Here is a 27,944-nt window from a genome sequence, read left to right on the forward strand (position 1 = left end):
GACTGAAGGGTCCTGGGTTTGATTCCGGTCAAGGGCATGTACCTTGGTTGTGGGCATATCCCCAGTGGGGGGTGTGCAAGAGGCAGCTGATCGATGACTCTCTCTCATCGATGTTTCTAGCTCTCTATCTCTCTCCCTTTCTCTCTGTATAAAAATCAATAAAAATATATTTTAAAAAAGAAAACATGACCAGTTCTAAACGGAAACCACACACTGGAGATGACTGAGAGACTGCACACATATGAAAACATGTTACACGGCCAGGGTGATTCTCAGCAGAATATTTATAGCCTAAATGTGTCCATTAGAAAACAAGGGGTTAAAAATGCACATAGTTCTAAAAGAACCTAGAAAAGTAAGTAAAATAAAACCAGAGAGAGCAGGAAGTGTTTACAGACCTAAACACACCTAAGGGAACCAGGAGACAAAGCAGCAAACTTCATTAGTATAATCGGGATCTTTCTTCTTCGTGTTCTTTCTTTCTTTCTTTCTTTCTTTTTTTATTTTCTTCATGTTCTTTATAACAAAAAGTGCCACGCCGGTCCCACAGCGGGTTAGTGTGATAAACCTGTATGTGACCGCAGCTTCAGCAACCATCAACGCAGGCCCATCTTGTTCCATCTGCACTCCACCCCCCACTGCCACCATCTCTGGGTTATTTGGAAGCAAATCTCAGCTATGACTTCTCATCTGTAAAAATCTGATTATTTCAAAAAGGGTGACTTTTGAAAAAGTATAACCACATACTTTTATACCTAAAAAGAAACAATGACCATTTCTTTCATATATATTGGGTCGGCAACTAAGTAATTGCGGGCTTCACACACATATGGCTTCAGTTGAATTTTTAGGTTTGCAGACGTAGTACAAATGTAAAACACATTTTGTATTTGATAGTTGGCTATTCAGCTGTTAATCAGTAAAAAAAGTTTTTTGATCTGTTTTGTAGTTTTTGTTTGGCGTTCGTTGAAAAATGGAAAATCAAAAGGAACATTTTCGTCATATTTTGCTTTTTTATTTCCGCAAGGGAAAAACGCATCACAAGCTCATAAAAAGTTATGTGCTGCTTATGGTGACGAAGCCTTAAAAGAACAGCAGTGTCAAAATTGGTTTGCCAAATTTCGTTCTGGTAATTTTTCACTCAAAGATGAAAGACGCTCTGGTCGTCCAGTTGAAGTTGATGACGCCCTAATCAAAGCAATAATCAATTCGGACTGTCACAGTACAACACGTGAGATTGCAGAGAAGCTTCATGTATCACATACATGCATTGAAAATCACTTAAAACAACTTGGCTATGTTCAAAAACTCGATACATGGGTTCCTCACGAACTGAAAGAATCACAGTTAACGCAACGCATTAGCAGCTGCAATTTGCTAAAGAAACGTAATGAAAATGATCCATTTTTAAAACGACTGATAACTGGCGATGAAAAATGGGTTGTTTACAACAATATCAAGTGGAAAAGATCGTGGAGCAGGCCAGGTGAACCAACTCAAACAACATCAAAAGCTGATATTCATCAAAAGAAGGTTTTGTTATCAGTTTGGTGGGATTACAAAGGAATTGTCTACTTTGAACTCTTACCACCCAACCGAACGATCAATTCTGATGTCTACATTGAACAACTAACGAAATTAAACAATGCAGTTGAAGAAAAGTGGCCCGAATTGACAAATCGAAAAGGTGTTGTATTCCATCATGACAATGCAAGGCCACACACATCTTTGGTCACTCGGCAAAAATTAATGGAGCTTGGTTGGGATGTTTTGCCACATCCACCATATAGTCCTGACCTTGCACCATCTGATTACTTTTTGTTTCGATCTTTACAAAACTCCTTGAATGGTAAAAATTTCAATAATGATGATGATGTCAAATCGTACTTGATTCAGTTTTTTGCTAATAAAAACCAGAAGTTTTTTGAACGTGGGATTATGATGCTGCCTGAAAGATGGCAAAAGGTCATTGATCAAAATGGGCAATACATTACAGAATAAAGTTATTTAGTTCCATGAAAAAATTGTCTTTGATTTTCTTTAAAAAATCCGCAATTACTTAGCTGCCGACCCAATATATATATATATATATATATATATATATATATATATATATATATATATATGAAAGATTTTTTTTTTATTGATTTTGTACAGAGAGGAAGGGAGAGAAATAGTTAGAAACATCGATGAGAGAGAGTCATCGATCAGCTGCCTCTTGCACACCCCCCACTGGGGATGTGCCCGCAACCAAGGTACATGCCCTTGACAGGAATCAAACCCGGGACCCTTCAGTCCCCAAGCCGACGCTCTATCCACTGAGCCAAACCGGTCTCGGCGTTTCTTTTTTTTTTCTTCTTCTTTTTTTTCCCCAGTGGCTTAACATGGGAGCAATTTATTTTGGACTAACTTAATAGATCAATGTGAGTGTTCATTTGCAGGCAGGTTTCTTCTAGGTAGTCATTCAGGGACCTGGGTTCCTTCTCCTTTGCCATCCTCGAGGCCTAGAGCCTTGAAGGAGGAAAAGGCACCGTTCCATCATCACCATCTTGCCCCAGATATGACCCACAGTACTTCCACTCACATTCCATGGAGAGAAATAAGGCTCATAGTGGCCAGGCTGCAGCTGGGCCCAGAGCAGCCGGGTCGGGTCGGCGTTTCTTAATGTTATCAAATATCCAGTCAGCATGCAAGCGTCCCTGTTTGTTAAAATGTTAACATTTATTTTTAATATAGGATTGACATCTAATATTAGATTCAGGTGCAGAACAGAGACTAGGCATTTATATACCTTTAAAAGATGTTTTTATTGTTTAAAGTATGACATATGTCTCCTTTTTCTCTGATGGACCCCCCCCCCCACACACACATTTTTAAATTTTTAACAGATGAATTATTCAAGTCAGGACTCCAAACAGGTCTACATGTTACATTTAGACCGCTTCATCTTCATAAGTATTGTGAAGTCCCCTTTCTATCTTTCTTACTCTTTCTGCAATTTACTTGTTGGAGAACCCAGATTGTCATGTGGAGGCCCTTGATCTGGGCTCACGAAGGAGGCAACCGATTGATGTGTTTTTCTCATGTAGATATTTGTCCGTGTCTTCCCCTCTCTCTTCTACTCCTCCTAAAAATCGAAAAATATCTTCGGGTGAGGATTAACAAAAACAAACAAACAACAAAAAAGTAATGAGACAGGAAGCTATTGATAAGGAAGAGATTAAAAAATATAGAAGAATACTATGTACAACTCTATACCAATACTTGGAAAATCTAAATTAGCTCTATCCTATAAATATGTAACACAAGCTGCAAATACATCACGTATGTAGTTTTAAATTTTCTGGTGTATACACTTAAAAAACGAAACTAGTTTTGATAATTTTATTTAACCCAATGTATCCAAAATATTTCTATTTGTAATCAATATATTTTAAAATTCTTTTGCAATCCTTTTTCCCTCCAGCTTTATTGGGGTATGATTGACAGATAACATTGTGTAACTTTAAGGTGCACAATGGGATCATTTTGTGAAGTGCTTGCCACAGTAAGGTTATGAACTGGTGAGAACTTTCCATATCTATTCTTTTAGCATCTCTTGTGTGTACAATACAGTATTGTTAAGTGTAGTCGCCATGCTGTACATTAGGTGCTCAGAACTTACTCATCTTATAACTGGAAGTTGTACCTTTGACCACCTTCACCATTTCCCCAATCCTGGAAGGCAGTCTGCTCTCCGAGTTCAGGTTTTTTTTGTTTGTTTGTTTTGTTTTTGTTTGTTTTTTAAGATTCCAGATATAAGTGAAATCATACAATCCATTTTATAGTAACTCTGAAACCCAGTGTGTATTTTATACTTACAGCACATGTCTATGCATTGGGTACATATTGGGTGCTTTATTTTTTTTTTTTAATTTTTAGTTTTTGTTAATCTTCACCCAAGGATATTTTTCCATTGATTTTTTCCAGGGAGTGGAAGGAGGGGGAGAGACAGAGAGAAATGTGAATATTGATTGGTAGTCTCCTGCCAGGGATGGAGCCTGAAACCAAGGTAGGAGGTAGGTGCCCTTAATCGGAATCAAACCCGAGACCCTGGCCTGCTGGCCCTCGCTCTATCCACTGAACCAAACTGGCTAGGGCCATTTTGAATGCTTAATAGCCACACCTGGCTAGTGGTTACCATATTGGACAGCACAGACTTAGATAAATAAAATAATAATTTTATGAAAATTGACATATGAAGGAGTTAAAAATGTGAATCAATCAATAACTATAACCAATAACCAGAAAGTAAACAATGATGAAGCGCTAAGAAAAGATATCTGGCTCAGGTGGTTTTTTGAGAAAAACCATTAAGGAACAAATCACTTCTATGTTCTATAAACGATTTCAAAGCAGTTCTAGTTAGTAATACCGTAGGCAGTGTTATATGGATAAACTCCCTTACAACTGACGCATTCAGGGATACAGTCATTGCAGCTCTGAAGAGCTGTCGAGGGGTCAGGCAGGAACCTGGAGGGATAACTGGTTTGCACTGAAGGTTGGGGGACAAGAGAACGCCTGTGAGTGGAGTGGTTACCAGAGGGGAGCAGGGGAGGGGGCAGATAGGAGAGGGGGCAGGTAGGAGCGGGTGCGGGGGGATAAACGGTGAGGGAAGACCTGACGGGGGGGTGGTAAACTCACAGTACTATACAGATGGGGTCTGATAGAACTGTGTAACCGAATCATAATTTTATTAGCCAGTGTCACCCCACTAAATTCAATAGAGGCTAAAAAAAAAATAAAAAAATTTTGAGAACTTCTCCAAACTCACGTTCAAAGTACACATTTTTATTCACATTAACAAGGTATGACACTGAGCATTACCATTAAAAAGAGAGAGGCCCTCAATGGTGTGGCTCAGGGGATAGAGCCTCGTCCTGAGCACTTGAAGGGTCCCAGGTTCAATTCCAGTCAAGGGCACATTTGCGGGCTCGATCCCCAGCAGGGGGCGTGCAGGAGGCAGCAGATCAGTGTTTCTCATCATTGATATTTCTCTCTCTCCCTCTCCTTTCCTCTATGAAATCAATAAAAAAAGAGAAAGCGAAAAAGAAAAAAAGAAAATAGCCCAGTAAAAGCGGGGAGCGTAACAGAAAGCTCCCTATGGGAGGAGCTGCGCACAGGACACTTTATTTAAATCGGGAAATTAAGACCCGGAGGCTTTTAACTTAATTTGCAAATACATCTGGAGGTCCGTCCGGAGGCCTGCGAGGAGTCCCGGGGGCTCTGTCTCCCGGGCTCCGACGCCGCCGGCCCCGCGTCCGCACCGCGAGCGCCTGGGAAGCAGGAAGCGGTCCGGGCCGCCGGCCTCCGGAGACCCGCCCGGCCCGGGGCGCAGCGCTGCGCGCGGCGGGAGGCAGCCCGGACCCGCCGGCGGAGGTGCAGCCCGACCGGTGATTAATTCGAACTGATTATTAATTCTGGACATGTTTGCAGCTCAACCTGGAGGGCGAGTGGGGGTTCGACCATCGGTGCGCGCGCACGGAAAGCCAGCTCGCTCCCCGCCTCGTTCCAAAGTCGTGCGGGGAGCCGCAGGCGCGGCTGGCCGGTCTCCCCGACTCCGGCCGGTTCCGGCGAGGAACCCCCCGGAGCTCCCCGGTCCCCAGCCCGGAGCGCGGAGCGCGGCCCGCGGCGGACTACAAGCTCCAGAGTGCCCCGCGGCGCGGGGGGCGGGCGGCCGCAGCCAATGGGGGGCCCGCGGGCGCCGAGCGGCAGGTGGAGCCGGCGGTGGGCGGGCCGGGCGGGCCGGGCCCCAGCGCGTCCCCGGCCCGCGGGCGGCAGTGGGCGCGGCGAGCGGCGGCCCGGGAGGCGCCCGGACGGAGACTGAGCGCACGGGGCGGGTCCGCGGCCGCTGGGAGGGTCCGGAGCTCCCGCCGCGCAGCCCCGGGCGCACGGGACGGACCGGGCTGCGGGGCAGGGCGGGTCCTCCAGCTCCTCCTCCTCCTCCTCCTCCTCCTCCTCCTCCTCCTCCTCCTCCTCCTCCTCCTCCGCGCGGCCGCCGAGCCGCTGCCACAGCCACAGCCGGAGCCGAAGCCGGAGCCGGAGCCGGAGCCGAAGCCGGAGCCGGAGCCGGAGCCGGAGCCGCGCCACCACCACCTCGCCCCCGGCTCGCGCGCCCCGGCCATGGCTTTCGCCAATTTCCGCCGCATCCTGCGCCTGTCCACCTTCGAGAAGAGAAAGTCCCGCGAATATGAGCACGTCCGGCGGGACCTGGACCCCAACGAGGTGTGGGAGATCGTGGGCGAGCTGGGCGACGGCGCCTTCGGCAAGGTCTACAAGGTGAGGGCGCGGGGCGCGGGGACCCGGACCCCGGGCGCGCGCTCCGCTCCGCCGGCGGCACCGCCCGGGAGGGCGCCGCGGGGCCGCCCGGACATGAACCCGGGGCATCGTCAGCCCGGTTCTTCGGAGGGACCTCCGGGCGCCCCCTCCGGACGCGGCTCCGCTCCCCCCGCTCGGGGTCCGGGCACTTCCTGTGCGGCTGGCACTGCGCTCGGCGCCGGAGCGGGAGACACAGGGGCGCTCTGGGGACCCCGGCTTCCAGGGGCCCCCGCGGCGGACACGCGGTCCTGGGAAGCCGGGAGACTCCCAGGGGCGCCCGCACTCGCTGTGGGAGTGATGCCCGGGCGGTGGGTTGGAGACTCGGCTGGGACCGTGGAACTGGGGACGCACCTGTGGAGGGGAGGGGGCGCGGTCCGGAGGGAGAGGCTGGCTGGGAGCTGCGAGCCGGGGCTGCCCTGCGGGGTCCTGCTGGGTGGGCTCTGGGGGTGAGTCACGGCCTCCGGCACCTTTCCCTCCGAGGGACGCGGCGAGCCTGTGCGTGGGGGTTGGGGGGGGCGGGCTTGGGGCCGGGCGGATTGATTGATTCTGGACGTGTTTGCAGTGGGACGGGGTCCGGTTCCTGCCCCCGCGAACCCGTTCCTAGTGGCTGAGCCGTATGGGGACCCAAACACTTTGGGCTGGAGGCCACCCTCTCCCTGCCGGGCCTCCCTTCCTCCAGGACGCGCCGCCTGCCAGCCACCAGCCCCCAGCCCCCTCCCTGTAGCTTGTAGGGCACTCGGACCCAGGACTGCACTTTAGGAGGCTGGGCCTCGGGAGGAGCCTCTCTTACCGCCCTCCCTTCTCACCCAGATCCCCCCCAGAACCTGCTCTCTTTGCCTCGAAAGTGGCCTGGTTACCAAAGGGCGGTGCCTGGACCGGCAGCGTGAGCATCACCTGGGAGCCCGGGAGAGCCACAGGAGCTCCCCTGCACCCACCAAGCCCACCCTGCACCCACCAAGCCCACCCTGCACCACTAAGCTCACCCTGCACCCACCAAGCCCACCCTGCACCACTAAGCTCACCCTGCACCCACTAAGCCCACCCTGCACCCACTAAACCCACCCTGCACCCACCAAGCCCACCCTGCACCCACTAAGCCCACCCTGCACCCACCAAGCCCACCCTGCACCACTAAGCTCACCCTGCACCCACCAAGCCCACCCTGTACCCACTAAGCCCACCCTGCACCCACCAAGCCCACCCTGCACCCACTAAGCCCACCCTGCACCCACCAAGCCCACCCTGCACCCACCAAGCCCACCCTGCACCACTAAGCTCACCCTGCACCCACTAAGCTCACCCTGCACCCACTAAGCCCACCCTGCACCCACCAAGCCCACCCTGCACCCACTAAGCTCACCCTGCACCCACTAAGTTAGCATCTTTTCAGGGGAACCCCAGGTGAGCCCTGCTGGGCACCCACTTTGGTTAGAGTGGCATCCGGATATGCCAAGGCTTCCGGTTCCGCCTCTCGCAGGCACATGCAAGAACCAGGCCATGACTGCCTAAGCAAGCGGAGCCACAGATCGATGTTTCTCTCTCCTTCTCTCTAACATCAACCTTAAGCTGAAACCGGTTTGGCTCAGTGGATAGAGCGTCGGTCTGCGGACTGAGGGGTCCCAGGTTCGATTCCGGTCAAGGGCATGTACCTTGGTTGCAGGCACATCCCTGGTGTGGGGTGTGCAGGAGGCAGCTGGTCGATGTTTCTCTCTCATTGACTTTCTAGCTCTCTATCCCTCTCCCTTCCTCTCTGTGGACAATCAATAAAATATATTTTAAAAAAATTAAATTAAATAAAATTACCTTAGCCGAGACCGGTTTGGCTCAATGGATAGAGCGTCGGCTTGGGGACTGAAGGGACCCAGGTTCGATTCCGGTCAAGGGCATGTACCTTGGTTGCGGGCATATCCCCAGAAGGGGGTGTGCAGGAGGCAGCTGGTCGATGATTCTCTCTCATCGATGTTTCTAGCTTTCTATCTCTCTCCCTTCCTCTCTGTACAAAATCAATAAAATATATTAAAAAATAAAAAATCACCTTAAAAAAAAAATCCCGGGTGGTAGCTGGGCACATGCACGTTGGACAAGCACCGCTTCAGAGGCGGTTTTGAGGCCAGGAGGCCCATCGGGGTGAGGTGCCGGTTTTGTTACCTTCCCACCCCCCCCTGAGCCGCACTTCCGGTGGCAGGGTGGGACCCGGCAGGGGCAGAGGTTCTGTGGTTGGGGGAGGCGGGCCTCTGTGCTGTCACTCACACCCCAGGCAGCCTTTGCTGCCCTCCTCTGCCCCGCTGCCACTGCCCGCATTGTATTTGAGGACGGTGGGCACCCTCTCTGATGGCGGGCACATCTCTCCTTGCCCCGTGTCAGAGCTGCATCTTCCTCCTCATGGCACCAGCAAACTGTACCCAGCCCGTGGCGCCCCTGGGCCCCCCGCCATTGTCCTGTTTTCAAATGCCCTCTGACCCCCAGGAGAATAGCTGGCCACCTCCTCACTTCCTCCCGAAGGCTGAGGGCTCGGCTGGCGTTCCTAGCGCTTGCAGTGGGCTGTCAGGATGTGTTTTCTCCGGGAGGGGCTGGCTTCCACCGCAGTCTGTCCCTCTCCCCCAGTGCACCCTGGCTTCCCAGCCGGTTCATGTTCTTTCGAACCTAAATGCAGAACTTTGCTTTTGTGCCACTAAGGTTTCCCCTTGTCAGTTTCAGTTGCCATTTCCTCCTGCTTCAGCCCTGAAAAACTCCCCTGCCGCTCTGGGCCGCCTCCGACTGAGGGGTTATTTTACCTCCTCCTGCCTCTCCCAGGCCCTGGACCCCCCTTTAAAAAAAAAAATTACTTATTTCTTACAGAGAGGAAGGGAGAGCGATAGAGAGCCAGAAACATCGATGAGAGAGAAACATCGACCAGCTGCCTCCTGCACACCCTTTACTGGGGGTGTGCCCGCAACCAAGGTACATGCTGTTGACCGGAATTGAACCTGGGACCCTTCAGTCCGCAGACTGACGCTCTATCCACTGAGCCAAACTGGTTTAGGCCTCTGGACCCCTTTTATTTTATTTTATTTTATTTTTTAATATATTTTATTGATTTTTTTACAGAGAAGGGAGAGAGATAGAGAGTTAGAAACATCGACCAGCTGCCTCCTGCACACCCCACACCAGGGATGTGCCTGCAACCAAGGCACATGCCCTTGACCGGAATCGAACCTGGGACCCTTCAGTCCGCAGACTGACGCTCTACCACTGAGCCAAACTGGTTTTAAAGTGAGTCCAGTTCTCCAAGCTGTGGACTGGCTGCACCCCCCCCTTTCCCCCCCCCCACTCCCTCATCCTCTGAACCCATGATTTTGCTCATCATTAAGACCCGGCAAAGCTAGGCCACATGGGCTGTGTGATGGCTGACATACCCGGGCGATGTATCATATTATCTGTCGGACATGAGTGCGTGACCCTCTGATCTAAGCCAGCCTGGTGTTATGTGTGGGGACAGTGGGGTCCAGAGAGAGGAAGGGACGAGAGCCGTGGCCTGGGCTGCAGTTGGACACTCCCCGTGGTTGCCCGCTAAGGAAGACCCATCCTGGATCAGCAGTCCCTGTCCCTCGGGCCCCCAGCCCTGGGAAAGGGCTGCTGGCGGAGCCCCTGAGAGCTGAAGGGAAGCAGGTGCTGCTTTGCTGAGGACAAACCCGGGGCCACAACTCTCTCCCACTTCGTTCTTCCCTGGCGTGGCCACCAGGGCGGCGCTGGGGAGAGGCTCCAGCGAGGTGTGAGGGCTGGGACCAGAACTTGCATTTTGACGCGGTGCCCGGGGAGCCAGTTGGCCGGGAGCTGGGGCAGTGGGGTGGCTGGCACCGTTTCTCTCCCTGGCATTGGCAGCCTGCGTCCCCTTTCCTCCTCTTCTCAGGCGGCCCCGGGAGGACAGAGCAGAGGGCAGCGTTGGTTTTTGAGCAAAGTCAAGCTCCTTACCTAATCCTCATGCAGTCGCAAGCTAATTTCCAAAGAAAGCCGTTTTCTCGTTCATCACTAGATACAAAGTAAAGGTCACAAGTTACAGGGTTTCAACATTCTTGCCTTTCAAAGTAGTCTTTATTCTGAAGAAGTGAGAGGAGAGAGGAAGTGATTGGTGCTCGCTGTCACAGCAGCGGGTGAAACAGATACATGCTCGCGTGCTGGACCCAGGCGGAGTGGGCCCACGCTAAGCCTGATGAGCAGGCTGAGACGATCTTTATGCTTCTTCTTCTTCTTCTTCTTCTTTTTAAAAACAATATATTTTATTGATTTTTTACAGAGAGGAAGGAAGAGAGATAGAGAGTTAGAAACATCGATGAGAGAGAGTCATCATAAGCTGCCTCTTGCACACCCGCTACCGGGGGATGGGCCCGCAACCAAGGTACATGCCCTTGACCGGAATCGAACCCGGGACCCTTCAGTCCCGAGCCAAACCTGTTTTTGGCTCTTTCTGCTTCTTCTTTTTTTTTTTTTTTTTAAATAAATTTTTATTGTTCATATTATTATAAGTGTTCCTTTCCCCCCCCTTCCCACCCCACCCTCTGCCCTTTCTTTCTGCTTCTTGAAAATTGCTTGGGTTTGGGCCTTATGTTGTCTTTTAAGATTTGAAAAGGTTTATGAGTTAGCAAAGTCGGGGGTATACGAAAACAACAAACCACGCCCTTCAATTGCTATGGACACGTTGGTTTATTTCCTTCCAGGCTTTATAGGTTTTTATGGTGACACACATGTGAATGCAGGGTTGTAAGCATACACATATGCCATCCTTCATGCCTGCAGTCTCTTCCTGTGTTCTCAGTGCTCACACACAAGCCGGGATGGCTCAGGGCCCCCAGATCCTAATCTCAGGAGATGTGTAAGTAAACGCTCCCGCTCGCTCTCCTCCTGCTCATTGTTAACAAGTTCAAGTTGACTCAGTGCTTATCACGGGCCAGGCGCTGTGCCGAGCCCTTCGCACGGTCACGCCTGCTGTGCTCCCACAATCCCAGGGCCTTGTGGGAGTATAGGGCTCAAGACACAATTCCCAGAAGCTGCACGGGAGCATGTTTGATGGTTTTTGTTTTTAAGAATTTAAAATAAAAAATTCAATTTATTGATTTGAGAGAGAGAGAGAGAGGGAAACATCGATGGGTGGTTCCACTTGTTCATGCCGTCATTGCTTGATCCTTGTATGTGCCCTGACCTGGGGTCGAACCTGAACCTGAAACCTGGGCGTATCAGGACGATGCTCTAACCCCGTGGTCGGCAAACCGCGGCTCGAGAGCCACATCGGCTCTGTGGCCCCTGGAGTGTGGCTCTTCCACAAAATACCACGGCCTGGGCAAGTCTATGTTGAAAACGTGGTGTTAGAAGAAGTTTAAGTTTAAAAAATGTGGCTCTCCAAAGAAATGTCAATCGTTGTGCTGTTGATAATTGGCTCTATTGTCTAATCGGAGTTTGCCGACCACTGCTCTAACCAACAGAGCTACCCACCTGGCCAGGGTGAAGCACATTTGAAAAAAAAAAAAAAATAACCTTAAAACACAGTTGTACAAGTGTGTGGGTAAGAAATAGAAAAGAAAAGTTATAACAAAGACAGTTCCTGCGCCTGTGAGGAACCCCGCAGGGTGCGTGTGGCGGTGGGCGTGGGCGTGGGCGTGGGGGGGGGAGGAGGAGAGACGCAGACATGGATGGTGTGGCCAGAGCGGCAGACAGTGTGGGAGGGTGTGTCCCCCTTTGGGCCTCCCTCGCCGCTGGTCCGCACCCACCTTGTGTTTCTGGAAGACAGGACTGCACCCCAGCAGGTGCCCGTGTAGTATTTGGGTGACATTGTCCCCCCAGCCCCCCCCCCCCGCCCCCCATACACCCATGGTGCCGGACGGGGAGCTGGGGTTTGCAGAGCTGTGTTCCAGCCCCGGTGGCTCCCTCCCGTGGGGGCCTCAGGTGCCCTCCGGCTGCTGTGGGAACCCACATCCTTCAAGGGCCACATCCTGCCCCTCAGACAAAGCAGAAGTGCAGCGGGGAGGCCGGCCGGGAGGGGAGGGGCGGGCCCTCCCTCCGCCTCCGCTCCTGCCTCCTGTTCTCAAGGCCGGTCTCAGCCCAGGGCCCCCTCCTCCTCCGGAAGGAGAGCTGGCCCCAGCCCGTAACCTTGTTTCCGCTCCGCCTGGTGTTTTTAAACAGAAGTCCGCGCCATTGTGAGCGGGTTCCTGGCTCGGTCCTGAGACCAAGGTGGCCCGCGCTTCCTGGGGATGGCGCCTGCCAGGGGCTGGGCTCGGGCGCCAAGAGGCTGCTCGGGCACCGGCCGCCCCGGACTCTCTGGCCGGCTCCAGGGCAGCCAGGGTGGAGGGAGTTAAACCGCTAACGGGGGTCCCAGCCACACGCTCACAGGGTGCCCCCGCCTCCTGAGGTGCCCTGGGCGAGGGGGAGATCCCCAGGGAACCAGGCCGGGAGAGAGATGGGCCCCAGAACAAGCCCTGGAGGGGCCCCCAGGCCCAGGCGAGGGCAGTGAGCAGCGGAGTGAAGGGAAGAAATTGGGGGCTTAGTAAGATCTGGGTTTCAACCGCAAGCAAGTGGCCTCCCCCTCTGAGCCTCAGCCTCTTGACTAAATGGAGGAGACACCTGGGAGGGTCAGGGGGAGCTGAGGGGAGCCGAGGAGCGGATACAGGAGCACCTGACCGCACCCGGAAGTGGGCAGGAAAGGAAGGCCTTTGGGTCCGTTGATGCACGTGGTATCCAATGGAGAAGGTCCCGGCCAGTTACTGCTAACTGGGGTGTGCCTGGCCCCAGTTAGCAGTAACTGGCTGGGACCTTCTCTGTTGTAGCTTGTTCCTTATCCCAGGCCTTCCCCACCTCGGCACCTAACCCCAACCCTGACCCTGACCCTGACCTTAACCCTGACCCTAAGTCCAACCCTAATCTTGACCCTGACCCTGATCCTGACCCTAACCCCAACCCTAACCTAACCCTGAACCTAACCCTAACCCTAACCCTAACCCTAACCCTGAACCTAATCCCAACCCTGACCCTGACCTTAACCCTGACCCTAAGTCCAACTCTAATCTTGACCCTGACCCTGACCCTGACCATAACCCCAACCCTAATCTTGACCCTGACCCTGACCCTAACCCCGACCCTGACCCTGACCCTAACCCCAACCCTAATCTTGTTTCTGACCCTAACGCTGACCCTGACCCTGACCCTGACCCTGTGCAATGCAGGATACTAGCAGCATCCCTCCCTCTACCCACTAGGAGTACCACCAGTGCCAGCACCCCTCTTCCTCCACTCATACCTGTGACAGCCAGGAATATCTCTAGGCATGGCCACGTGTCCCCCGGGGGCAGAATTGCACCAGTCCAGCCACTGTGTCCTACAAATGAACGAGCCTCGATCCAGTTCAGCAGACAGTGCTTGCTCCCCTGTGTGTTGGTCCCTGAGAGGATGATCAGATTCGGGCCTGTGGCCAGAGAGACCTGGGTTCGAACCCCCGCGGTCCCTCTCAGCAGCTCTGCGTGATGCAGGCAGGCGCGCGGCTAGTCTCTGAACCTCAGGGTCCTGGTGGGGGCGAGACTGCTGCTCACCCCCCAGAGAGGCCGTGAGAATTGGCCCAGCAGCTCACTCCAAGGGGGTAGAGGCGGCCATAGGAGGTGTCGGGGTGCTCTGGCTGGGCCAGCGGCCCCCCTGCTGCTCTCAGCGCCCTCGCCCGTCAGGGAGGACGGAGAAGGCCAGAGTCGGCTGGGAGGGGCGTGTGGGACAGAGACAGGGCTTGCGTGAGCAGGGCGGGTGGGCGGTGACAGCTGGGGAGGAGGAAGCCTGGCCAAGAGGGAGCGGGTGGCCCTGGAGCCTGGTGCTGCCTGTGACGGTCGGGTGGTCCCAGGTGGCAGGTCCAGGTTTGAGGGCTGCCGGCATTCTGACATCAGGGATTGCACACGCAGGCCCAGGCTCTGTCTTCCCGGGAAGGGCCAGACCAGCGGGTGCCCCGGCCCGCGTGGCTGCGGCTGCGGCTGCGGCTGCCGGGACCCAGGAGCCGCCTTCCAGCCGGCCCTGCCCAGCGACACGGAACACCGGCCTCACACGCGTGCGGTTCACAGTTCTCTGTAGCCTCACTCCGGCCAGGAAAGGAACAGGGGAGATGGGTTTCAGCATCGTTCTAGCGTGTAACCGACACAGAGTGCCAGGAATGTTTCTTGTTCTTGTTTCGCAGTAAGAGTTTGAAATCCGCCTGTGCGTTGCTGTTAGGATACATGTTGGTCTGGACAAACCACTCTTCAGGGGCTCAAAGGCACCGGTGGCTACTGTACCGGGCAGTGCAGACCTGGCCGCTGCTGGTTCCCCACCTGTGCCGCCCCCGGGCCCACTCTACTCGTTTCTCTGCCTCCTCAAGTGCCTGGTCAATGGGTGTGGAACCTGGGCGGGGCCTGGCGCGCTGGCCAGGCCGGGCCAGACCTAGAAAGTATTTGAGAGCCAAATGCCAACCCGGGAATTTATTTTTATTTATTTATTTATTATTTATTTATTTTTATTTTCCATTTTTTTAATTAAGGTATTATATGTGTACAGATCTTACCATTGCTCCCCCTTCACATACATGCCCTCACCCCCCAGCGTTTTCCATCCATTGGTTATGCTGATATGCATGCACACAAGTCCCTCGGTTGATCTCTTATCTCCCCCACCTCTCCCTAACCTCCCCGCTGTCATTGGACCGTCTGTTTGTTGTTTCACTGTTTCTGTATCTATCTTTTTGTTCATCAGTTTTATAATGTTCTTTATTATCCACAAATGAGTGAGATCCTGTGGTGTTTCTCTTGCATTGACTGGCTTATTTCACTCAGCATGATGTTCTCCATTTCCATCCAGGTTGCTGCAAATGGTCAGAATTCCTTCTTTTTTATGGCAGCATAGTATTCCATGGTGTAGATGCACCATAGTTTTCTGATCCACTCATCTGCAGATGGGCACTTAGGCTGTTTGCAAATCCTAGCTATTGTAGATTGTGCTGCTAGGAACATTTTAGATGTAATAGTTTTTTTTGTTTTTTGTTTTTTTTAAATATATATATTTTATTGATTTTGTACAGAGAGGAAGGGAGAGAGATAGAGAGCTAGAAACATCAATGAGAGAGAGAGTCATCGACCAGCTGCCTCTTGCACACCCCCTACTGGGGATATGCCCGAAACCAAGGTACGTGCCCTTGACCGGAATCGAACCCAGGACCTTTCAGTCCCCAAGCCGACGCTCTATCCATTGAGCCAAACCGGTCTTGGCTAGATGTAATAGTTTTAAGCTCCGCTAATGGCCTGCCTGCCCCAAGCCCTAGGCCTGACCAGGTCCCCCGTCCGCTCCCCCCTGTGGTTTGGGAGAGGAGCCCTCTGGGTGCTCACAGAGGGAGGAGGGGCCGGCCCACATAGCTGGAGGGTGCCCGGCTTCCTGGCTGCTCCAGGCACGGGTGAGTGCGGGCTGGTCAGAGCGGCCGGTCCTGGTGGCCGGGGCGGACAGCGGTGGGGGAAAGGCCGGAGCTGTGGTTGGGGCCCGGGTCAGAGCCCAGGAGGGGAAGTGACTGATGGAAGGCCACCCGCCCCAGAGATGTGGTATGTGGGTGGGAGGCGTGGAAGATTCTGGAGAGCCAGGCATGACACTCAGGGGAGGAAAGAAAGCGGAGAAGATGAGGCGGGAAGGGAAGCTCACGGTGGTCAGGGTGGGATGGTGAGAAGACAGCTTACCTGTGCCTCAGTTTCCTTAGCTGCACAGTGGCTTTAGGGGTGGTGCTGCTCAGTGGGTTGTTGGAGGGTGAAATGGCCTAGGTCCGTGGTCTGCAAACCGCGGCTTGCGAGCCACATGCGGCTCTTTGGCTCCTTGAGTGTGGCTCTTCCACAAAATACCACGGCCTGGGTGAGTCTATGTTGAAGAAGTGGTGTTAGAAGTTTACGTTTAAAAATGTGGCTCTCCGAAGAAATGTCAATCGTCATCCTGTTGATATTTGGCTCTGTTGACGGATGAGTTTGCCGACCACTGGCCCAGGTAAACCACTTGGTCCAAGACGTCGGGAAAGCTCATGTAAGGGTTGGCCATTAGGATTATTAGCTGCGCACCTGCAGTGTGCCAGGCGCTGTGGGTTCCACGGTGAGGGAGACAAAGGAGCTGTCAGTGGACTTTTGCTCCATCCTCTGTTCACCGTGAGTCCTCCCAGCCCAGGAAAGGTGGGGGCTAGGTCCCCGCTTCCCGTCTGATGCAGCAGGCCCAGAGCGGGCGGACTGGCAGAGGGTCACGCAGCTGTTGTGTGGCGCGGCTTGGACGTGAGCCAGATGTCTGTAGCCAGGCGCCGGGGCCTTTTCTGTGGACAGAAGGGAGGGAAAGCCCTGCCCGGGCAGCTCAGTTGGTTGGAGCATCGAACCTATACACCAAGGTTACAGGTTCGATCCCCGGTCTGGGCGTATGTGAGAATCAACAAAGGAATACATAAATAAGTGGGACAACAAATGGACATCTCTCTCTCAATAATCATCATCATCATCATCATCATCATCATCATCACCGAGCGGAGGGAAGACGAAGGGCTTAGTGTGAGGAGAAGGTCCAGGTCGCTTCCCTGGCGCCCCCTGCAGCTGGTGTTTCTGTGCCCTGGTGGCGGGCGAGTGGCTTCTCAGGCGGAGGAAGTGGTGACAGTGCAGGCTGGCAGAGGAAGTGGCAGCGGAGGGGCGGGCCCCGGGTGGGGACCTGGGTGCCTGGGGCCCTGGGGGGTGTGGGGCGGCAAACCGCTGAGCACTGGGTGCTGAGCACTCCCCGGTGTGCCCGCAGGGCCAGGAGGAACAGACCCCACACAGCCTCCTCCTGCCTCCCCTTCCCACCTCTTCCCACCCCTTCCCCACCCCTCCCGCCCTCGCCGCCCACTTCCTCCCTCTTGCCTTTCTCTTCTCCTTTCTCTCTGCTTTCCCCTTTGCTACATTTTCTTTCTTTTTTTAAAAAAAAATATTTTATTGATTTTTTACAGAGAGGAAGGGAGAGGGATAGAGAGCTAGAAACACTGATGAGAGAGAAACACCAATCAGCTGCCTCCTGCACACCCCCCACTGGGGATGTGCCCGCAACCCGGAATTGAACCCGGGACCCTTCAGTCCTCAGGCCGATGCTATATCCACTGAGCCACACCGGCTTAGGCCCCTTTGCTACATTTTCTTCTTCCTTCCTCCACAGCTTAGTATTTCTTCCTTACCAACAGGCTCTCCCAGAGACCCGAGGGTTAACCGCTGCTGGTGACTGAAGTGTTAACTCTAACCAGCCTCTGTCCCCTGGGGAAGGAGGAGGAGGGGGAGAAGGGAGAGGAGGAGGGGAGGGGTCACGGAGGCCCGCCCCTTTCTGCCTGCCTCCTACCTGCCACTCTCTTCCTTCCGGTGACTCTGCACATCTGGGCTCAGCCCACACGTCCCCTCCCCAGAGAGGCCGCCTGGCCCCTTCCTGACAGGGACAGTTCTGGGCCTCCTCACAGCTGGGCTTCCTTGTTTATCTTCTGCCTGTGCAGGGGGAGGCCCCAGGCGGGTTACAGCTTCCCATCTTTTGTGAATGAGGGGCTGCTGGTGGAGGCCCAGCGAGGTTCTGCTGAATGAGGACAAGGATGACCGAGTGAATGCCACACCCAGCTTCCTCTGAGTGCCCACTGTTGTTTGCCCAGTGCTGTGTGCTCAGTGCCGGGTGCTCAGTGCTGCGTGCCCAGTGCTGTGTGCTCAGTGCTCCGTGCCCAGTGCTGTGTGCCCAGTGCTGTGTGCGGTTATAGGTCCAGGCCCTGGAGTCAGTTCTGAGCTTTCCCCGCCTGCTTCCTGTGCAACCTTGGGGAAGTCCCCTCACCTCTCTGAGCCGCAGTGTCTTTAGCTGTAAAATGAAGAGCAAAACAGTGTTTCCCTGCCCTGGCTGGCTTGTTCAGCAGTTAGAGCGCCGGCCCTGGCACCGGTGGGTCTCGGATTCGATTCCTGGGTTGCAGGTTCAGTCCCCGGCACCCATGAGGGTGGTGCAGGAGGCCGCTGTGGATGTATCTCTCTCACTCCCTCCCCCTCTCTCCACTCTCCTTCCTTCCACTCTCTAAGAATCAGTGGAAAAATATCCTGAGGGAGGATTAAAAAACAAACAAACAATAAACAAAACCAAAAATCCGAGTTTTCCTCGGAGAATGTGAGACTGAGGCCGGCAGGCAGCCTGGGCGGGCCCAGCCCAGAGGGAGGCCGAGGGGATGTGACCGTGTCCTCGTGATGATTGCGCCTGGGGCTTCGCGAGGGGTGACAGGCAGGTCACCTGTCCATCTGTCTGACCACCGTCCTCCCACCCATCCCCACCCATCTATCTGTGCACCACCCTTCCACCCACCCACCCACCCATCCACCCATCCCCGTGTCCCCACCTCCCCACCTCTCCATCTATCTATCCACCACCCTTCCACCCACTCACCCACCCATCCCCCCATCCCCACCTCCCACCTCCCCACCTCCCCATCTATCTATCCACCACCCTTCCACCCACCCACCCACCCATCCACCCATCCCCCCATCCCCCCATCCCCACCTCCCCACCTCCCCATCTATCTATCCACCACCCTTCCACCCACTCACCCACCCATCCCCCCATCCCCACCTCCCCACCTCTCCATCTATCTATCCACCACCCTTCCACCCACTCACCCACCCATCCCCCCATCCCCCCATCCCCACCTCCCCACCTCCCCACCTCTCCATCTATCTATCCACCACCCTTCCACCCACTCACCCACCCATCCACCCATCCCCACCTCCCCACCTCCCCACCTCTCCATCTATCTATCCACCACCCTTCCACCCACTCACCCACCCATCCCCCCATCCCCACCTCCCCACCTCTCCATCTGTCTATCCACCACCCTTCCACCCACTCACCCATCCATCCCCCCATCCCCACCTCCCCACCTCCCCACCTCCCCACCTCCCCATCTATCTATCCACCACCCTTCCACCCACCCACCCACCCATCCACCCATCCCCGTGTCCCCACCTCCCCACCTCTCCATCTATCTATCCACCACCCTTCCACCCACCCACCCACCCATCCCCCCATCCCCCCATCCCCACCTCCCCACCTCCCCCATCTATCTATCCACCACCCTTCCACCCACCCACCCACCCATCCACCCATCCCCCCATCCCCCATCCCCACCTCCCCACCTCTCCATCTATCTATCCACCACCCTTCCACCCACTCACCCACCCATCCCCCCATCCCCACCTCCCCACCTCTCCATCTATCTATCCACCACCCTTCCACCCACCCACCCACCCACCCACCCATCCCCGTGTCCCCACCTCCCCACCTCTCCATCTATCTATCCACCACCCTTCCACCCACTCACCCACCCATCCCCCCATCCCCACCTCCCCACCTCCCCACCTCTCCATCTATCTATCCACCACCCTTCCACCCACTCACCCACCCATCCCCCCATCCCCACCTCCCCACCTCCCCACCTCCCCATCTATCTATCCACCACCCTTCCACCCACCCACCCACCCATCCACCCATCCCCCCATCCCCCCATCCCCACCTCCCCACCTCTCCATCTATCTATCCACCACCCTTCCACCCACTCACCCACCCATCCCCCCATCCCCACCTCCCCACCTCTCCATCTATCTATCCACCACCCTTCCACCCACTCACCCACCCATCCCCCCATCCCCCCATCCCCACCTCCCCACCTCCCCACCTCTCCATCTATCTATCCACCACCCTTCCACCCACTCACCCACCCATCCACCCATCCCCACCTCCCCACCTCCCCACCTCTCCATCTATCTATCCACCACCCTTCCACCCACTCACCCACCCATCCACCCATCCCCACCTCCCCACCTCCCCACCTCCCCACCTCTCCATCTATCTATCCACCACCCTTCCACCCACCCATCCACCCATCCCCCCATCCCCACCTCCCCACCTCCCCACCTCCCCATCTATCTATCCACCACCCTTCCACCCACCCATCCACCCATCCCCCCATCCCCCACCTCCAACCCTCCCCACCTCTCCATCTATCTATCCACCATCCTTCCACCCACTCACCCACTCATCCCCCCATCCCCACCTCCCCACCTCCCCATCTATCTATCCACCACCCTTCCACCCACTCACCCACCCATCCCCCCATCCCCACCTCCCCACCTCTCCATCTATCTATCCACCACCCTTCCACCCACTCACCCACCCATCCACCCATCCCCACCTCCCCACCTCCCACCTCCCCATCTATCTATCCACCACCCTTCCACCCACTCACCCACCCATCCACACCCATCCCCACCTCCCCACCTCCCCACCTCCCCACCTCTCCATCTATCTATCCACCACCCTTCCACCCACTCACCCACCCATCCACCCATCCCCCCATCCCCACCTCCCACCTCCCCACCTCTCCATCTATCTATCCACCACCCTTCCACCCACTCACCCACCCATCCCCCCATCCCCACCTCCCCACCTCCCCACCTCTCCATCTATCTATCCACCACCCTTCCACCCACCCACCCACCCATCCCCCCATCCCCACCTCCCCACCTCTCCACCTCTCCATCTATCTATCCACCATCCTTCCACCCATCCACCTCCCCACCTCTCCATCTATCTATCCACTGTCCTCCCACCCATCCCCACCCATCCACCCATCCATCCATCCCCCCATCCCCACCTCCCCACCTCCCCACCTCCCCATCTATCTATCCACCACCCTTCCACCCACTCACCCACCCATCCACCCATCCCCACCTCCCCACCTCCCCACCTCTCCATCTATCTATCCACTGTCCTCCCACCCATCCCCACCCATCCACCCATCCCCCCATCCCCCCATCCCCACCTCCCCACCTCCCCACCTCCCCATCTATCTATCCACCACCCTTCCACCCACTCACCCACCCATCCCCCCATCCCCACCTCCCCACCTCCCCATCTATCTATCCACCACCCTTCCACCCACCCACCCACCCATCCCCCCATCCCCACCTCCCCACCTCCCCACCTCCCCATCTATCTATCCACCACCCTTCCACCCACCCATCCCCCCATCCCCCCATCCCCACCTCCCCACCTCCCCACCTCCCCATCTATCTATCCACCACCCTTCCACCCACTCACCCACCCATCCACCTATCCCCGTGTCCCCACCTCCCCACCTCCCCATCTATCTATCCACCACCCTTCCACCCACTCACCCACCCATCCCCCCATCCCCCCATCCCCCCATCCCCACCTCCCCACCTCTCCATCTATCCATCAGTCTATCCACCATCCTTCCACCCACCCATCCCCCATCCCACTTGTCTACATATCCACCTGTTTGTCCACCCTCCTCCCACCCATCCCACCTCCCCACCTGCCCACCTCTCCATCTGTCTATCCACCGTCCTCCCACACCTCCATCCTCCAGCATGCTCAAAGGACGCTGGGTGGTTTTCCTTCTTTGCCCCATCCTATGTTGCAGACTCTTCCAATGAGCGCATGCTGGTTTATAGAACAATGAAAGCAGGACAGACAGTGCTGTTGACGGAAACACTGAGTGACCGTGATCCCTGAGGTCGGCACGGTCGGCCAGCCGGGCTGCCGAGATGCCTGCCCGGAGGTGTGAGGACTGGGGGTGAGGCCCAGAGGTGCCGGGATGGAGCGGGGCGCAGAGGAGCCTGGGTCTGGGTGCGCCTCCTCCCTGCCCGGGGCCCCAGGCCGCCGCCCTGCGCGGTGACTCAGCGCCTTCCTCGCACCTCCGTTATCGGGGACACGTTATCGGGGTGCCAGGCTCGGGTTCCTCGCTGGAGAGCGGAGACCTGAGGCTCCCACGTCCCCGGCCAGGCGGCACGGCTGTCCGGGTTCCCAGCCAAGGCCGGGACGCTGTCTTGGGTTTTCGTGTCCGGCTGCTGGCCTGAGGGTGCTGAGGCTCGGTGTGTCCCGGCGGCGGGCCAGCGGGCGACCAGGCCTCTCCCCGGGGGAGGGTATTACGTGCCTGTCTTGGAAGCCCTGTCACTCCTCTGCTTTGTGCTTGGTAATCTCTGTCATCCTTAAGTGTCGCCTGTTCTGAAACCCAGCCTTCTCCTTTGTCCCGGCCTGAAACCCGGCCCTGAGGGTTATTATCGGTGGTTTCGTCCCGGGCAGGGCTGTTAACTGTGTGTGTCCGGGCCGCAAAGCCTTTGGCTTCTCCAACTTAGAAAGCCCGTCTCCCCAGGCTGGCCAGCAGCAAGGGATGCGGGAACCCCGTGTGCTGCGGAGACACACGTGCTTGTCACCTTCCTTTCTCATCTCATGTGGAGGGCCTCCTTCCTCTGTCTGCAAGGAGTACAAACACCACTTCCTTCATCCACTCACCTGTGTATCCACCCATCATCATCCACCCATCATCCCATCCCTCCATCCCGCACCCACCACCTGTCTGTCCCCCTCCCACCCTCCCATCCATCCACCCACCCATCCACCACCCGCCCACCTGTCTGTCCCCCTCCCACCCTCCCATCCATCCACCCACCCATCCACCACCCGCCCACCTGTCTGTCCCCCTCCCACCCTCCCATCCATCCACCCATCCATCCACCACCCATCCACCTGTCTGTCCCCCTCCCACCCTCCCATCCATCCACCCATCCATCCACCACCCACCCACCTGTCTGTCCCCCTCCCACCCTCCCATCCATCCACCCACCCATCCACCACCCACCCACCTGTCTGTCCCCCTCCCACCCTCCCATCCATCCATCCATCGGCTTACCCAGCTGCCTGTACACCCACCCATTCTCCCATCTCCCCCTTAACCCCCTCCCATGCCCCCCGCTACCCCCTGGCTCTGTGCCAGGCTCTGTGGGGTAGCCTAAAGTGAATGGGACACCGGCTTGGCCTTTCGGAGCTCGGTCAGAGAGAAAAATCTGAACTCGAACGGCGTGGCCCCAGGTGGTCTGTGATGAGGTGTGAGCCTAAGGAAGTGCAGGAAGGTCCATGGGGGACGTGAGGTGGGAGGAGTCTGGGCCGTCTCCTGGGGTCGGCTCTGTGAGCTGGACTGGGGGGGGGGGTGTTGAACACAGGTGTGGGGGAGGCAGTGCATGAGGGGAGGGAGCAGAAGCAGAGGCTGGAGGAGGGTGCGGGAGGGCACAGGCGGAGCGGGAGCGGTCAGGGGGGGCGGGGGGCGTGGAATCCCGGAAAGGCAGAGGTGGGCACAGCGGGGAGCCGCTGGGAGCCAGTGCTCCAGGCGGGAGGCAGTGGAGGGCGGGCTGGGGAGGGCGGACAGGCAGCAGCGCGGGGTGGACCGGGGACCTGGAGGTGCTTGTTCTCCTGGGCTGCGGAGGGGAAGGCCCACGGGGCAGAGAGCCCAGCCTGCGTCCGAGGCCTGGCAGCCGCTTCTCAGCCGCGGGACATGGGACCAGCCGCCTTCTCTGCCCGGGCCCCGGTCTCCCTTCGGAGGAGAGGGTGCAGGCGGTGGATGGTGCTGGGTAAGGGCAGGGTGCTGCTTGCTCTGCCACGGAGGCCACGGAGGCCACGGAGGCCTGGCCGGCCCGCGGTCCGTGGCCCACAGGACGCCAGCCCCTGGGAGGCCGAGCTGCGGGGCACACGGCTCCCTCCGTGCCAGCCCGGCGCCCTGGGAATGTGGATCTGAACCCCAGCCACATGGCCGCCCGCCCGCTCCGAGCTGCCCTCAGGCCACCCGCCGGAGTCTGTGTCGGTCTGCGGTGACCCGGTTCCCTCTGGGGCCAGATTTCCTCCTTCCTCACGGTCCCAGCCTTTCCCGCAATTGTCACCCCTCTGCATAGTCTGGGGCACGGCCGCGCCCCTCCCTCCCAGCCGCCTGGACACATGCCTGGCACCGCCGCCCAGCGTCAGGAGGACGGGAAAACGGAAACCTTTGGCCCTGACGGCTCCATTCCTTGGCTCTGACCCACACGCCCGCCCAGGCCGTGCAGCTGACAGGTCAGCTGGGAGCTGGCCCTCCCGCGGGGTTGCTAGGAGACGTCCCTAGCCAGTGAACCGCCTGGGCCTCCTCCTGCTTTCTGTCCCCACTCTCTTCCCTGGAAAAGAGAGCCCCATGGCTGTGGCTGTGGCTGGGGTTAGGGCCGGGCTGGGCTGGGGCTGGGGCCGGGCTGGGGCTGAGGTTGGGGCTGGGGTTGGGGCTGGGACTGGGACTGGAGCTGGAGCTGAGGTTGGGGCTGGGGCTGAGGCTGTGGCTGTGGCTGGGACTGGAGCTGGGGCTGGGGCTGGAGCTGGGGCTGGGGCTGGGGCTGAGGCTGGGGCTGGGGCTGGGGCTGGGGCTGGGGCTGGGACTGGAGCTGGGGTTGGGGCTGGGGCTGAGGCTGTGGCGGGGGCTGGGGCACAGGAGTGGGTTCCAGGCACGCCCTTACCTGTGAGAAGGTGATTTCTGGCAGGTGCAGCTCATGGGCAGAGCTGCCTCCCTCCCAGAGCTTCCGCAGGATGGAGGGCTCTGTCCCGGCTCTGTTCAGCGTGGCCACCCCAACCGCTCCTGGGTATTTGCACCTGAAACGTGGCTGATGCAGCGGGAAGTCCGATGCTCGCTGCAGGTGACGCACACGGCGCCGTGTGGCCTGAAGCTACCCTACTGGGCAGCCCCGCGCAGGTGGGTTCCCGAGGGCCAGGCGAGGTCGGGCGGAGTGGCCACTTTCTGGGCACCCACCCGGGCTGTCCTCACGGGCCCCTGTGGGTGCCGGCCAGAGGAGACGTGAGCTCCTAAAAACACTCGCCTTCCTTGTGCTGTGTTCTCAGCCCGTCCCTGTGCGTGGACGCGGACGTCTTCTCAAAGCCGTGTTTCATTGCTCTGCTTCGGTGACTTGTTATTCTGGCCGAGCTGCTTTCCCTCATTCCTGCGTCGTCTCCCTGTTTGTCACGCTAAGGGCTTGTTTCAGCGCCCACCACGTCAGTCCCGCCGGAGTCTCCCGCTGGAACACAAAGGCTACTTCCACTCCTTCGCCGTCCTCATGGGCGAACGTGGCCATGGCCCTGGCACACGTCTTTTGCGGCCCTTCTTGCAGTCACGTCCTGGCCTGAAACGGTCAGGAATGAGGGCAGATAACAGGCCTCCGGGGTGTTTTCAAGCCTCTGACAGCCCATTTCTGTCTCTGAGCGATCCCCGGTGTACACCCCTGCTGAGCACGGAGGTCATCCTGTTCCTTACGTTAGCGATCTAATAGGTGTCAAATGAGCCCCACTTTTCGGGAGGAAGATTCTTTTGTGGCCCGTTAGGGCGCGTCCTGGGTGTTCACTCAGGCCCTCTGAGAGGGCCGGGAAGGTCACGCCCTAGGCCACAGCTCCAAGGGTAGGTGCCCTGGTCACACCTCTGCCCAGGAGCTGCGGAGCTCCCGTGGAGAAGCACTTGTGTGGGGATCTGCAGAACACGGCCAAAGCTGGGATCATTTCCCTGTTGGTGGACAGTGATCCAGGTCCAGAAAGGGCTTGATGGACTGAGAAGTCTAAGGGCAGAGCGGCCTTCAGGAACAGCAGGCTCCAGGCGTTGGCAGGCCCTGGGCATCTGCCCTCGTCCACGTGGGGGCCCTGCTCTCCTGTCTGGGCCTCTCTTCAGGCGGGTCCTCTGAAGGGATGGCGGGGCGGGCTGCATGGCCCCCGGCCTTCATCCTAATAGTGTCACAGCCTCTTTCCTGATGATTTCCGCAAAAAACCCCGGCACCTCCAAACAAACCAGAGAGCTAACGGGCACCACAAGCCTGCTGCTGCCGTGGGTCACAGGGCACGCCTGGACCACTGGCCGTGACCGAGAGGGGCCCGATTCGGGGGTGGGCTGGGCGTGCACCTGGCCGGGTGAGCTCAGCCCCTCAGGAATCCCTGCGCCCAGAGGCGGGAGAGGTGGTTCTCGGAGGAGCTGGAGGGTGAGTCATCGAGGGGATGGGTGCTGCCCAGCCCCTGCGGCTCTCTTTGGACTCCACCTGCCCCCAGTGTCCCGGGACCTGCCCTGCGGGCTCCGGCTCCCATGTGCGCTCGCTCTCACTGCTTGGGCAGGTGGCGTTCTGTCCTGCAGATAAGACGGCCGCCACAGCTTGGACCCTGGTCCCTGCGGGCGCCTTTGTGGACTCTGCTTCCTCACCGGCAGGGTGGGGGTGGGGAGTTGGGCTTAGGGGTGTGGCCCCTGTTCTTTCTGGGCCCTGACTTCTGTGATCTCAGCTCTCCCCTGGGGAGGGGGCAGGGGACAGAGTGATCAGCCTGCAGCCCAGACTGGAGGAGAGAGGAGGGGAGGGGAGGGGAGAGGAGGGGAGGGGAGGGGAGAGAAGGGGAGGAGAGGGCTTGGGGCTGTGCCCTACCGTCTGCCTGCCACTGCGGTTGACTTTCAGGAAGCCTCCAGCCCCTGGCTGGCTGGGCCCCCGGTGGGGCCGGGCTCCCCGCAGGCAGGGCTGTCCCCACCTCCTCCAGGCTGGGCCCCGAGCAGCACAGGGGGCAGATTGTTCCCAGCGAGGTGCCTGGGCCAGCAGACACAGCGGCCACTGTGTGTGCTCCCGAGGGTGTGGGCCGAGCGCTCGTCACTGCTGCCGGCGTGGAGGGCCGGGTGCGGGCTCCCCGTCCTCAGCCGGGGGAGAGACGGACGTCAGAGGCCACAGGCGGCCGCTTGTTCTTCAGGCCTGTCCCCTCCCACGGGGGCCTGCCCCTTGGACCACCCTTAGCTTTCCGAGACCCACCCAGGCTGCACGAGGCCCTGGCATCAGACCTCCGAGGCCCTGGGCGTCCCTTCCCACCCTGTGCAGAGAGGGAAACTGAGGCCCAGCGAGGACAAAGCAGTGAGGACGATGGGCTTTGAAGCCACACCGGCCGGCCCGTGTTCAACTCCCAGCCCTGTGTGACCTCAGGCAAGTGGCTTGACCTCTCTGAGCATCAGTTCTCTCACACGTTAGCTCTTCATAGCAGCTCCTCCTCGGTGTGAGAACGAAGGGGCGGGCTCGGTGTCCTCCCTGGGCTCCCTGGCTTCAGTTCTGGGCTCAGCGAGTGTCCTTCCCAGGCCCCCCTGGGGACCATCTCAGCGGCCATCTCAGCCATCGTTCTAGGCTGCGTTTCATTGGCTGACCTGATCACACCCCTGCCCCTGAGCCAGGCCCTGGGCTCTGATTGGCTGGGTCAGCCGCCCACTCCCTCCTCCCTGCCCTGCATCTTGGGGCCTGGGAATGTGGGCGGGCTCGGCTGCTGCTGGACAGTCCGGGAAGGGTGGGAGGCTGTGACTCTGACCCACAGAGGCCCTCAGCAGACACTGCCTCGTTCACTGGCAAAGCACCTCACACCGCACGGGCTCAGTCACTCATGGCTGAGAGGGGACAGGGAATGAGCGCACACGGGGTGGGGCGGGGGCGGGGGCGGGGGTGGGGGCGGGGGTGGGGGTGAATTGGGGGCGGGGGTGGGGGCGGGGGCGGGGGTGGGGGAGAATTGGGGGCGGGGGTGGGGCTGGGGCTCTGCATTAGGTCCCTCCTGGGCGGGCTGGTACCTCTCGGAGCCTCGCACAGATGGCTCACACCTGCCCTCATGGCCTGCGGGCAGCTGCGCCCTGGCAGCGTGCTAGTCCCCAGCTGCCAGCTCGCTGCTGGCCGTGGCTGCCGTTTATCTTTAGCAAACGGAGCCGGAGCGGGACC

At 57.6% G+C, this 27,944-nt stretch overlaps 1 protein-coding gene across 2 annotated transcripts in view; it reads left to right on the plus strand.

The window, feature by feature from the left end:
* The first annotated feature begins 5,794 nt into the window (after positions 1–5,794).
* STK10 (serine/threonine kinase 10) overlaps positions 5,795–27,944 on the plus strand; it is a 74,884-nt gene continuing 52,734 nt past the window's right edge. For both annotated transcript variants that reach the window (XR_014795204.1, XM_084886148.1), the window contains exon 1: positions 5,795–6,318. Coding sequence is in view for 1 of the 2 variants with exons in the window: in XM_084886148.1 (XP_084742274.1) it covers positions 6,163–6,318 (156 nt within the window). In the remaining variant the exon portion in view is untranslated. The remainder of the gene's footprint in view (positions 6,319–27,944) is intronic.

Source organism: Pipistrellus hanaki (assembly GCF_964339955.1).
Source record: "Pipistrellus hanaki genome assembly, chromosome: 5".
Taxonomy (NCBI): Eukaryota; Metazoa; Chordata; class Mammalia; order Chiroptera; family Vespertilionidae; genus Pipistrellus; species Pipistrellus hanaki.